The following is a 12,518-nucleotide window of genomic DNA, read 5'->3' on the forward strand; positions in this document are numbered from 1 at the left end:
TTACTCGGTAGATTGACGCCACTAACTTATAACGCAGAACAATTCCGTTTCTTGCTTTTGATACTTCCATACCTAGGTATGTATGGAGTACGGAGTACAGAGTACTGTTATGGGTATTGAAACACTTCGTCACGAGGAAGAGGATGATGCGCCATACCTAGTCAAAGACCATCATGGTTGTCTTCCCCGACTTACACAGTGACCCTTCAAGATAGATGAGAAGAAAACCTCAGCGCAATTTCCAATGCACGAATAACACGTTTCTACACTCTCAAAATCAAAGTCGAATTTTGGTAAGATCGAATAAAAGTCATATCAAAGACTCCTTCGCACAATGGCGGCGACGTGGTTGGTGTGCTTTGTTGCGGTGTTAATCTTCACCCTCGGCGGTGAGCTCGAAAGATTTGTTAGGATTCTGCTTCACTCATCTACATGGTATTGTTTGCTCGACTTCACTGTTGTTATTGTTGTCGTTTACATCCCGAATTGTCTTTCAATGGCTTTCCTCGATTTCCTTCTCTCTTCCGTCACTGTGCTCAGTCTCACATTACCCTCCAACGTTGCAGCTTGATATTAATCTCAATTTTTCTCACTCTGTCCTCTTTGTTGGATTTCTCGTTCAAGAAGTATCTCATTATGGATGACGACAATCCACCTCCGAGAAAGCGATCACGCTTCTTCGAGAATGGCAAAAGCAAGATTGGTAGCATTCTTCGTCCATCCAAAAAGGCCTCGAATCGCCAACCCACTGTGCCCAACCAAAATTCCTCCTCTTCTCATTCGGATTCTGGAAATAATAGTCCACTACTTGACGATCCCGCCTTCACAGAGCCTAGTCATCCATTGTCCTTTCGGTCGGATTTCAATTCTACTTCAGCCACGGCTGGACCATCCCAACCGCGACAACGAAATAGCGGTGGCAGTCAAGAACATCAAGACCTTGTCTCTGGTGACAATGGTTCATCATCAAGGACCCCTATCTTGCAGGAAGATGGACTCGACGAGATTGCGAAGAAGCAACAACGTCGAAAGGGCATTTATGGCCTTGAGTCACTTCGGGCACAAAGTAGACAACACGCCGATGATCAACAAGAAGATGATGAAGAAGAAGAGGAGGAGGAGGAGGAAGACTTTCCAAGACAACCCTCTACTGCTGGTGCGGGACGACACCCATTCGGGTCTATTCCACGCCAATATACATTTACAGGGGCTGCACCATTGCCTAGATTGACGGCACCGACCGTTGACGAGCGTATGCGTCAGTATCGTTCAAGGACACCACAACGTATCGTTCCAATGACAACCCCCATGACACCCAACGTGGTCCATGGCAAGACAGGCGAAACTCACGCGACACCTCCTCCTCCAGATATTCATCCGCCACCTCCTCCAAGACCATATGTTGACATGGATCGTGATCCTCGTGGTCATCGAATTCAATATCCAATCTACCACCCGGGCATAGCGCCTCACCCATCTCAGTCCCTCTATGCCAACTCTTCAGGCCGCCCAGCCTACCGTTTTGCACAGTTTCCCCGGCTCTCGCATCAACTGGACGGGCCTTCATCAGATACCCTTCTCACCTCACCCAAGCGGCTAGAGCGTGCTCAAGAGCAAGCGAGGATCAATCTCAAACGTAAACGTGTCGATCCGATTCTCCCACCTCCTGCGTACATCTACACCCACACGGACAATCCTAATTTTAACGTCTTTCACGGCATTATCTTGTACCCGGAACTCGTCTTTGCACTCGCTTCACACCTCCCAGTGAGGGACCTCGTGAATCTCTACACGATATCCAAGGACTTTCACACCATCCTCGACACCCGATTCACGACAGTGATACTTAGTCAGGCACTCACCAAGGCACCCGAGTCGGCGCGCGTCTTTGGCTTCCGCACTTACGCATCTCTTTGCAGAAACGATCCCGCTGCACGTATTCCGCACCCCGATGCGGACAAAGCAGCGCAGAACATCCCTCGACGGATCCCCTCATTTCGCTGGCTCAAGATGGTCCTTCACCGTGAGAAAGTCGTACATGAACTAGTGACAATCTTTGCCGAGGATGGTATTCCGTTGCCCTTCCGTTGCCGTCTGGCCATGAAGAGAGTGTGGTTCATGCTCGATATCCCCGACAACGCTCGACGTATTGGCTATGTGCACAATACACGTCTCTTGACGAATCTGGACATCTATTTCGCCGCGTGCTTCTTCTTGAAGCTGGACATGCGCCTCAACGACCCTGTGGCCGGCGAGAAGAGAGATGGCCTGCGCAAGATGCTTTTGCAACAGAAATATTTCACCACCATCCTCAGGGTTATCAAGCGCGAAATCTGGAAGACAAAGTACGAGGTGATGCAAGAGTGGGTGCGTCAGCGATGTGTCCCTCAGCCCAACGAACTCGGAGTTCCCATCTTTGGTGTCCCACCAGAAAAGATCGGAAAGGGGAAGTTGGAGTATTGGGGTGAGCGAAGCGAAGCGGTGCTCGGTCGTACGCCGAAGGACTTGCTTCGTCCAGATCAGTTGATCATCCGCGAGGCGTTGAGAAGATGCTTGCCAATGGGTAAGGAATACCTTCGGTTCATGGTCTCTGGCTACGTCAGGCCCGATACGCTGAACAACTATGCGCCTAGGACATATGGAAGACGAATCGACGAACTGGAAGATGAGGAGTACGAGGTCGATGATATTGTGGGTGGAGTGGCAGCGCTCGGTGTCGATGACGAAGGGTTCGATCCTCTCCTAGATCTCGGACCACCGGTACGAGGAAGTGTGTACACGATCGAGAAGGACAAAATCCATCGCAACGAGATGGAATTGAGAAAAGCAGACGAAAATTTTGCAAAGATGTGTTTCACATGGTGGAAAGAGGAGACAAAGAGTGTCACCGGTGTTGAGATTGAAGATGATTGAGGAGACAGCCGGTCCTCGAAACTCGATGGCCCAAGGTTGGGTTAAACAAAGGTCAAGAATGATAGACATTGAATTGAATGTATGAGTTGACTAGGTGGCATTGTGCTTGATATTTTGCACACGCTTCACAGTTGAACGATACTTGAGATCAGGGCAGCAAGCAGAGAGATATCACTCGATCCCAACAACATGGCATTCAAGCAATTTCCTTACTTTACGGATAAGTATTTATTTTGGGAGTCAAAGCCAGACAGTCTTGAAGCTATGATTTTCCATTGTTTGTATGATTTGACACAAGGTTAGAAAATGACAAGAGCTCTTTTCGAATTTCTTTTTTCAACACATCATCCCTCCATCGCAAACTAGGATGCTGCCCGTGATGTTGGAAGCAGTATCACCCAGGAGAAATACCACACTATCAGCCATCTCGTTTGGCTTCCCCATTCTCCCGAGTGGTACGGTATCCATCATGGTCTTTGCCACATCTCCATGATGATCAAGTAGATCCCTTGTGATTGCCGACTCGGTGAGACCTGGAGTACACAAATTGAGATCAGCTACCATAGGATGTATCAATCCCACCGGGGTCTTGGTTTCCCTTTTTCTTTTCTTTCTTTGACCCATACATGGTGGAAGTAAGTTCTGCATGGATTCTTACCTGGAGCAAGAGCATTGACTCTCACACCGACCTTTGCCCAATCCAAAGCCCAACTCCTCGTCATGCCCACGACGGCATGCTTCGCCGTACAATAGGCGGCCATGTTCCTCACACCTCTCAGGCCCGCGGCACTCGCGGTGTTCACGATCACGCCTTTGTTGCCCTCGTCCCCCTGCCTCTGGAACTGCCAGTACGCCTCGGTGCCGCAGTGCCACACGCCCGTGACGCACACGTCCATGATCGAGCGGTAGACGGAGTCACTCGCGACGTCAACTTCGATGGGACATATCCCCGCGTTGGAGCACATGCCGTCCAACCTCCCGAAGCGCTGGACTATCTCTTGGATCCAGTCGTGGACTTGCTGCCGACACGTCACGTTGACCTTGGTGAACATGATGTTGTCGTGCTCGGCCGTCGACGGCAGTTCCTCTGGGGCGGCAGACACGTCCGCGACGGCGACTTTGGCCTTGAGTGACACGAGTTTCTTCACGATGCCTAGGCCGATACCTGAGGCGCCGCCCGTCACGGCGATGACTTTGCCATGTAACGAGTTGTGTTCCATTTGCGTTGCAGTACTCTTTGTAGGTAAGTCAGAGAGAAAGATGAGAGTTTGATGTACACAATGCCTGGACTTTATTTGCGGAGCAGTGGGAGCGTGGAGTGGAGGCGGCTGGTTATCCTGGAGTATTGAAGATTCTGCAACAAAAGAAGCCAGTCATATTTTCATGACTGGACGAGACATGGCCAGTCTCCCACAATTGCCACCTTCTTATGAATGCTCCGCGATGCTCTGCCTCTCGGGAGATTTTGCTTTGATCTGAGCCATCGGAGAGCCATCGGGGGATGCATTTCGAGCCTGCCTTTGGTCTGTTCGATCATATAGGATCCGGGCTGGGGCCGTGACATTGCACGCCAGGCAATTGATCGGAAGCGAGGTCCTTGTCATGTTCGTAACCAGAAGAGTTTGGCATGTAATCGGTTCCACTCGCTCGGCTCTGTGCAGTCAATGTGGTTGGGCCAACACTCTGCAACGTAAACACTTTCGTTTCTCCAGCTTTCAGCAGCTGGCGATCCGAATGTGACTGCAAATGGCCTGCTCAGGGTGTACCCTCCGCGGTATCCACAGTTCACAAGTCCTTTTCAGGCACCAATATATCAGACCTCAGAAGGGCTTAGCCATGATTCACATCGAATGGAGAAGACACTCAGGCCTAGCAACAGTGGCTTTGGAAGGGCCAAGTCCTGTCGCCTGGTAAGGCGGTATCCGCTAGGTAGCATTCAAACTGCATACGCACGGACAGGAGAGCTTGACTGGGGGCATGGCTTGTAACCAGGCGGCGTCTGGATATGATTGACGCTCTTCGATATGTACAGCACAGTCCATCTTCAACATGTTACAGGAACAACTTTATGGGACGAAGAGTAACAAGTCAGGCTGAGGATGTTGAACAACGGAGCAACGACGGCTCTCGTTCCATTCTGATGAAGCTAGCTGCAAAAGGTCTCCGATCCGAGTTGTTGGTTGAAAAGGTGGAACTCAGGTCTGGAGTCCACCCTTCCCCAAGTGACTTGGGACGATCATAAACACATCCTTCCGATGATTGCATGAACCGATCCTCCCGAAGTCTCACGATTGATCCTAGAATGCGGCCACGGATTACCCCAGGCAGTTGACATCCGGCATCGGACAGGTCTTGGGATAACCATCCAAAGTCCACGACGTGACTTCCCGATATCGAGCCAGCATGCTAGTATCTAGCGGCTGGGGATGGGACAGAGACCAACGACGGTCGGGGTGAAGAAATACACCGGATGCCATGATGTTCGCATTTGGATCGTAGAGTTCGGGGTGTTTCTCAAAAAAGTCAGGTCCCAGTCGGAATTGGTGGGGTCCGTGATCCATTCCCAACAGCTTGAAGGCCTGTAATGCGAGCCTCTTTGACTGGAAAAGAGCTCTCGTGCTCGAAGCTGGAAGGGAGCCCTCGGATTGGGTCCCTTCATTCATGTCGTTGCTGGGGCCATCGAAAGTCTTGTCAATCGATGCGTTGTCCCGAGCTGAGCAGTTCCATACCGAAAAGCCCGTGGAAGAAGGCAAATTGGTGCATGTCGTTTCTGGGGATATTGCCTGCACTAGGTCCCAAACTGACACGTAGCCTGGGGTCGACGAGAAGCCTGACACCAATTTCGACAAATCGATTTCCATAACATAGCTTGACGCGATCTCGAAAATGAGATCGTCCAACCTCGGGTTCGCGGAGTGGTACGTTATAAGTGCGTCACGAATCGATGGCCACGGCATCCAGTCAATGACTGCCGGGTATGAAACAGAAAGCTGCAACTGTGTTGGTCGGTAGTACGGTGGCACCTTGGACAGATTTTTTGGACTAGGATTCACCCGCCATTCCATGAGACTAGTCAGATCAGGCTGTACTTTCAAGTAAGCATGCCATGCTGTCATAGTATGCCACGACATTGCGACAAAAGTCGAGAAGATCAGCGATACTGCGGCGGTAATGTGACTGGAGGGGCGGCCGGTTAGCTCTATTTGTCCTGAAAGTCGATAGAAATCAATTTACTCACTCATCAAGATGCGACGAAATGTTCCGGTTTTGTGATCTACGAGATGTCGACAGGTTCAATTTGAGGAAATACTCCATGGAGCCAATGTGATTTGACAGCATCGAATGAGTGGCATGCAACTGACCCTGGGCTCCAGTGAACAGAAGAGGGCCAGCTTGAGACGCTGCAGCATACGAGGCTGGGCCAAACTGGGCCAAGGTGAAGGATAAGGGAAGTTGAGAGACCGGATCGTTCAGGCAATTGTCTCTGGATGACGCAGCTTTTCCATTTGCAAGCAAGACTGACGATTGAATTTGATCTCTCATGTTTGACGGCCCATCTAGTTGTCTATCGGCGGAAACATGCGGATCCTTCTGCGACTCGTGTGAAATTTCGTATGAGTACAGAGAATCGTCAATCCAGACTGTGTCGATCTCCTGGGCCTGAGGAATACTGGTGTCGAAATCGAACAAATTCTCGCAAATAGAGTTATCAGCAGCTGAGGGGCATGGCACTCCTACCAGAGGATAAGACGCATTTTGAGGGAAGTTAGCCTCCTCTGGCGCTTGAGGAGAAGAATTCTTCGCGGATGAGACTTCCTCCCCTCTGCAAGTGGTATCCTCGTTGATCTTAAGTACAAGTCAGTTAGTTGCAGTGAAAGATGAAATCTACCAGCCTTTTTTTTTGGTTCGATTTTGACTATCACTCACCATGAGATCAAGGTATTTGGCTGTGGAGTCGATAAGAGCCTTGAGAGAGACCTGGAGGCTCTCCATCTTCTTGTGATTATCAAACAGGCGCTGGCGAAGCAGAGTGTTGTGCTCCTCCAGTTGGGAGACGCGCTCGCTCTCTGATTCCGGGAGATTCTCAAGTCTTTGCTCTAGTTCCTTGATGCGCAATGCCTGTCGCGCGCGAAACGCTTTTTGAGACAGGCGATTTCGTACCCTTCTGTCTTCTCGATTCATTTTGATGTCGACGTGAGGTTAAGGTCGTGATAGTTAAATCAGACTGCGCAAGACTGTGATCATCGTCCAACCTAGATCCGAAGAGCTGCTTTATCAATCATTCGAAGTCGCTTCAGACACTCTTGATGCTAAGGATAACCCCGCTGCGGACTTTCGGTGCGTTCAATGGAAGGGCTATCCGTGAGTATCTGGGGAACGAGACGAGCGCCCCCACAAAATCGCCTGAAAACGGGATCGTGGAGGAGAAGAACGATTCGGGATCAAACCACGCAAGAGTAGCGCACCAAGATCAGATCGTGATTGGATGCTGTTTGCCGATCATGAAGCATGATAGGGAGAGGCTGGTCTTAGACGACCCTTTGAGGCATTGTTGGAGGTAGGAGATGACCATCGAAAGCCCTCAGAGCGACAATTGTTCACGGAACCGAGCCGAATTGATTTGCAAGCAATTGAGGAGATGCTTCCCGCTTCCGAAGCCGCGAAGTCGTCTCCTCCGAATCCACGGTTCCTGGCATCAGTCGATGTCACTAGATATCGCACTCACCCGAGATGAATCTGACCACTGGTAATCATCGTCCAATCCATCACATGACTTCGAGTGAGAGGATGCTTTTGTGGCGAACTAGGCGCCAGAGAAATCAATCTCAAGTAGCCAACGTCAAGAGAGGGAACGAGAATGGATCTACGACTATGCATCTACGAGTGTCATTCATGTTCACCACGCTAGAATTATTCGCGTTCGAATCTACGCTCGTAGACATCTGCACTTTGTAGAGGACAACGGCTCCTGCTCCTTATCCTAGCATTCATTCAGCGCCCAGAGCTTGAAAGACGCCTTGAAGCAGTTTCCATCATCACAATTGACTACTTGGTGAAAAGCCACGGAAAGGGAATTAGGTGCGGCTCCAACTCAAGCTTCTGGTGGCAAGGCATTTAAAGATCACGCGAGAGTAAGCTAGTCAGAGTATTCTGACTGTCCATGTCGATCAGCACTCCAAGCGCTATTTCCATGAGCCAACTTCCTCCCTTGGAAAGACGACATACAGATTCGTGAGAAGCCATCTCTCAGACTTGTCTGACTGTACGAGGACTCCAGCCAATCATCCGTGGCTCGGCGCATTGATATTCTACGGCACCAAGCAGGGCCAGAGCTGATCAAATCAAAGCTTACTGGTTGAAGAAGACGATTGAGGCACTGCTACCGAGTGGGCTGCTCCGCGGGTTGCTGTACAGTACGAGTACAGAGTTACGAGCACCCTATTTTCCCATGCGGGGAGTTTTCTGGGAGGTGTGGAACGTGTGGGTGCCCCAGAGGAGCCAGTTGGCCGTAAGCTTGACCAGGACTTGTCGCCCTAGCCCCGAACAGGCATTCGAAGATATGTATCAGTCGATGAAACCGGAGTATGCTGCGAACATATGGTATATAAACCGTCCACTTTTGGTGGGAGTCTCGGAGCAAAATGCCCAGGACTGCTCTCGACAAAGAATACCCAGCCTTCTCAGTCACGAGTGACTACGTGCCATCATGAAGCAGTCACACTTCGACGCCTTGGTGGTAGGCGCTGGTTTCGGCGGCATCTACCAGCTTCACAAATTCGTCAAGCTTGGCCTCAATACAAAGCTCATCGAAATGGCCGCCGATGTAGGAGGAACCTGGTACCATAACAGGTATCCAGGAGCCATGTCGGACTCCTACTCTATGGGTATGCCTCTTTTGGAGCGCCTGAGATTTGGCACAGTACTGATACGGTGTTTGTACCAGTCTATCGCTACAGCTGGGACAAGGACGACTTGGTGACATATCCCTGGAAGAATCGCTATGTCCATCAGCCAGAAGTTCTGAAATATCTGCAACATGTGGTCGAGCGCCATGATCTGCGGAGGTACATGCAGTTCAACACTGAGCTTACGCGTGCAAACTATGACGAGGTCCACAACCGCTGGGTGGTCCAGACCTCAACTGGGGATGTTTACACTGTTCGGTATCTCGTCACGGCTCTGGGCATCCTGTCTAGGATAAACTATCCAGATATCCCGGGTTTGAAATCGTTCAAGGGGGAGATGTATCATACAGGGTAAACAATGAATTCCTTGCGCGGCTATTTCAGCAAGGGGAGTAACTGACACTGCTTCTCTCACACACACAGAAAATGGCCCAAAGCCCACGAATTCAGAGATAAACGAGTCGGAGTGATCGGAAACGGGTCGACTGGCGTCCAAGTGATCACAGCTTTGGGTCCAGAAGTCAAATCCCTCACCTCTTTCCAGCGACGGCCACAATACAGTGTGCCCAGTGGCAACAGGGCCTTGACCAAAGAAGAACGAGACGACATCAATGCTCGGTACGACGAGATCTGGGAGTTCGTACGTAACAGCACCATGGGCGTCGGTCTCCCAGAGGGCTCACGCCCGACAATGAGTGTCTCTGCAGAAGAAAGAGAACAAGTCTTCGAAGACGCGTGGCAAGGAGGGAACGGGTTCCGCTTCATGTTCTCGACGTTCAACGACATCATAACTTCCGAGGAGGCCAATGAGGAAGCTTGCAAGTTTCTGCGCAGGAAGATCAAAGACACGGTCAAAGACCCGGAGAAAGCAAGGAAGCTCACTCCGACCGAGATCTTCGCCCGTCGCCCAATCTGTGATAGTGGGTACTTTGAACAGTTCAATCGCTCTAACGTGGACCTCGCGCTCTTGTCAGAGAATCCAATCCAAACGATCACTGAAAAGGGCGTCCTCATGCAGGATGGCACGCACTACGATCTAGACGTCCTCATTTTTGCCACCGGCTTCGACGCCGTGGATGGAAACTGGACCCGGACCACCATCAAAGGTCGCGGTGGCAAGAGTCTGAAAGAACACTGGGACAAGAGCGGGAGTCCAACGTCACTACTGGGGAGCTTCGTGCCCGACTTTCCCAACATGTTTATGCTCTTCGGCCCCAGCAGCCCCTTTGGCAACGGACCTCCCGTCCTCGAAGCCCAGGTTGACTTCATCATCGACGTCGTACAGCAGGCCGAGAAGACCAGCAAAAAGCAGACCGACAGCTCGACGACTAATGGAGTAGCTGACGGTGCTCTCACCTCTCGAGGTCCAGTGGTCGAAGCATTGCCGTCATCGGTGGACGCCTGGGTCCAAAAGTGCGAGTCGGTCGCCAATGGCACTCTCTTCCCCAGACTCGACAACTGGATCTTGGGAAAGAATGTGCCTGGTAAGACTCCTTCGGTGTTGGTTTGGCTGGGAGGTATCGGGCAGTTTAGGAAATATCTACAAGAGATTGCAGAGGGGGGGTATCAGACGTTCGAACCATTTTCGTAGCGTGCCCTAGGTCCTTCTAATATCGAGCGAGTCTCATTCACTGTAGTATTCGCAAAGACTCGGGGGGTCTCCTTTTTTGCTTGTTTTCGTCCTACGTGGTGCCAACTCGTGCCGTGCATACTCGACTAAAATAGGATATAATATCTCTATAGTTCTAAACGTCCACATTCCTAACTCACAACTTACATCGGGTTAGCCTGGTAGCATCATCACCGTCGGCAACACAGAGTGATCGGAGATGTATTTCATATATGCCCTTGCCTTCGCAGAATCACTCACGCACCGCGGTAGCCTTGAACGGCTTCAAGTACGCAGTCAAGGCACTTGCGCCACTGGCCAGCATACACGACCCGGTGAAGAGCACGACGGCCTTGTACTTTGTGGCGCCGTAATCCGAATCTCCAACCGAGTCGACCAGAAGGTTCGCACCGATGGGGCCCGCAAACACGTTCCCCAGGCCCTTGCCGAAATTGAACAGACCGAACGCGGCGAAAGCGGCGGTCGTGTCGGCGGTGACGGTGGTGCCCATCCTCGCCCACATGGCCGTGTATCCGGCGCCGAAGAAGCCGTAGAGGAGGGAAAACAGACACAGCAGGCCGAAGGTGCGCGCGAGACCCCACAGCGTCAACACGGCCGCGGCGGACACGAGGGTCGACGTGACCATGAGGGTGTTGACGCTGAACCGCCGTCGGTCCGAGATGTACCCGAAGCTGAATTGTCCCAGGACCTGTGCCACGCTCATCAGGGCCAGCAACAGCGCACCTCGTCGGGCGCCCATGCCCAAGGTGGTCGCGTACGAGGGGAGGTACAACGAAGGGAAAAAGTACCCCAACCCTTGCAGGAGGTTGGAGACGGCGTATATCCAAAACAATGGTACGCGCAGGAAACCCCAGTCTGTGTGCTGTGTTGGACCAGGGGTGGTGGGTTGTTCTTGTTGTTGTTGCTGCTGCTGCTGCTGCTGCTGCCGCCGCCGCCGCTGCTGCTGTTGTTGTTGTTGAGACAAAGGAATACGTCCTTTGAGTAGTGGAATCAAAGGACCAGTGAGGATGGCTATCCCGATCGCCACGGCCCGTAACGTCGTAGACAAGCCGTACCTCTTCAACAACGCCTCGAGGGCTACGGGCATGACGACGCCCGAGACGCCCGAAGACGCGCACAATATACCGTAAGCCATGCCGCGGCGAGCCACCCAGAATTCGTTCACCATTCCGATGATGGGGTATTCGAAGAGTGCGAATCCGACTCCGTACATGACTCCCTGGGTGAAGATGATCGCGGGCAAGGTCTCTGCAAAGGAGCTGGCGAGGACACCAACGATGCACATCGACCCTGTTTACAGTACTGGTCAGTCGGGACCAAATCGTCTCTGTTCGTGTACAGACAATGACTTGGGTATCGTAAGATATCCTGAATATCTGGGTTATTTTTTTGTAAAAAGAAAAAAAAGAAGTAAAAACGTACATCCGACCCAGATAATGACCATTCGATACCGTCCAAGCCGTTTTACTAACGGAATGATCAACGGTGCCCCCAGGTAGGTTATCCCGGTCGCCGCTGTCCCGATGATCGAGACATAGGGTTGGTTCGCAAACCTCGGGATTCGAGAGTAATAGTTTTGGAAAACACCAAAGGAGAGAGGGAAACCTATACAAACATGCCCACGGCCGTGCGTGGCCGTGTATATATTTTCGTCAGTTGTGTGTGTGTGTGTCGACTCTGAATCTCGACAACAAAAATCAAGTGAGTTAATCATTGTACAGAGGGATCAAGGACCTCTCGTCGGTTGTTGTACGTTAGTATTTTGAACTCACCCCAAAGCAGAGACTCGAAGATAAAGGCCGAAAATAACATCCTCCAAGCTGCACGACCTCGATCGATCGGCGGGAGATCTGGACCTGCGTCTTGTCCATGATCATGACCATTGTCATTGCCGTCTTCGAAACTCTCACTCTGCTCTGCAACCGTTTGATTTCTCGACGTCACCGTCTCCAATGCCACGATGTCGTTGTGATCCTCTAAAGCCATGGTATCGCGGCGGTGAAAGGGACTTTTTGTCGTACGCAGTATGTTAGGTATGAAGTGCTAGAAGTACCTGTAGCCTTACCAGT

At 51.3% G+C, this 12,518-nt stretch overlaps 4 protein-coding genes across 4 annotated transcripts; 1 reads left to right on the plus strand and 3 right to left on the minus strand.

The window, feature by feature from the left end:
* Nucleotides 1–3,249: 3,249 nt before the first annotated feature.
* PV06_05225 (uncharacterized protein) lies at nucleotides 3,250–4,439 on the minus strand (the record flags this gene model as incomplete). Its single annotated transcript, XM_016406207.1, has 2 exons — nucleotides 3,572–4,439; nucleotides 3,250–3,446 (listed from the first exon to the last, which is right to left on the minus strand). The coding sequence occupies exons 1-2, from the start codon at nucleotides 4,131–4,133 to the stop codon at nucleotides 3,250–3,252; spliced, it is 759 nt and encodes a 252-aa protein (XP_016264413.1). The 5' UTR covers nucleotides 4,134–4,439.
* A 514-nt stretch (nucleotides 4,440–4,953) lies between these two features.
* Nucleotides 4,954–7,095, minus strand: PV06_05226 (uncharacterized protein; the record flags this gene model as incomplete). Its single annotated transcript, XM_016406208.1, has 3 exons — nucleotides 4,954–6,090; nucleotides 6,152–6,759; nucleotides 6,841–7,095. The coding sequence occupies 3 exons, from the start codon at nucleotides 7,093–7,095 to the stop codon at nucleotides 5,229–5,231; spliced, it is 1,725 nt and encodes a 574-aa protein (XP_016264414.1). The 3' UTR covers nucleotides 4,954–5,228.
* Nucleotides 7,096–8,620: 1,525 nt separating this feature from the next.
* On the plus strand, nucleotides 8,621–10,410 carry PV06_05227 (uncharacterized protein; the record flags this gene model as incomplete). The annotated part of the gene is made up of 3 exons (XM_016406209.1): nucleotides 8,621–8,798; nucleotides 8,858–9,170; nucleotides 9,243–10,410. The coding sequence occupies 3 exons, from the start codon at nucleotides 8,621–8,623 to the stop codon at nucleotides 10,408–10,410; spliced, it is 1,659 nt and encodes a 552-aa protein (XP_016264415.1).
* Nucleotides 10,411–10,681: 271 nt separating this feature from the next.
* PV06_05228 (uncharacterized protein) lies at nucleotides 10,682–12,435 on the minus strand (the record flags this gene model as incomplete). The annotated part of the gene is made up of 3 exons (XM_016406210.1): nucleotides 10,682–11,739; nucleotides 11,872–12,054; nucleotides 12,222–12,435. The coding sequence occupies 3 exons, from the start codon at nucleotides 12,433–12,435 to the stop codon at nucleotides 10,682–10,684; spliced, it is 1,455 nt and encodes a 484-aa protein (XP_016264416.1).
* Between the last annotated feature and the right edge of the window lie 83 nt (nucleotides 12,436–12,518).

Source organism: Exophiala oligosperma (genome assembly GCF_000835515.1).
Source record: "Exophiala oligosperma strain CBS 72588 unplaced genomic scaffold supercont1.4, whole genome shotgun sequence".
Lineage (NCBI taxonomy): Eukaryota > Fungi > Ascomycota > Eurotiomycetes > Chaetothyriales > Herpotrichiellaceae > Exophiala > Exophiala oligosperma.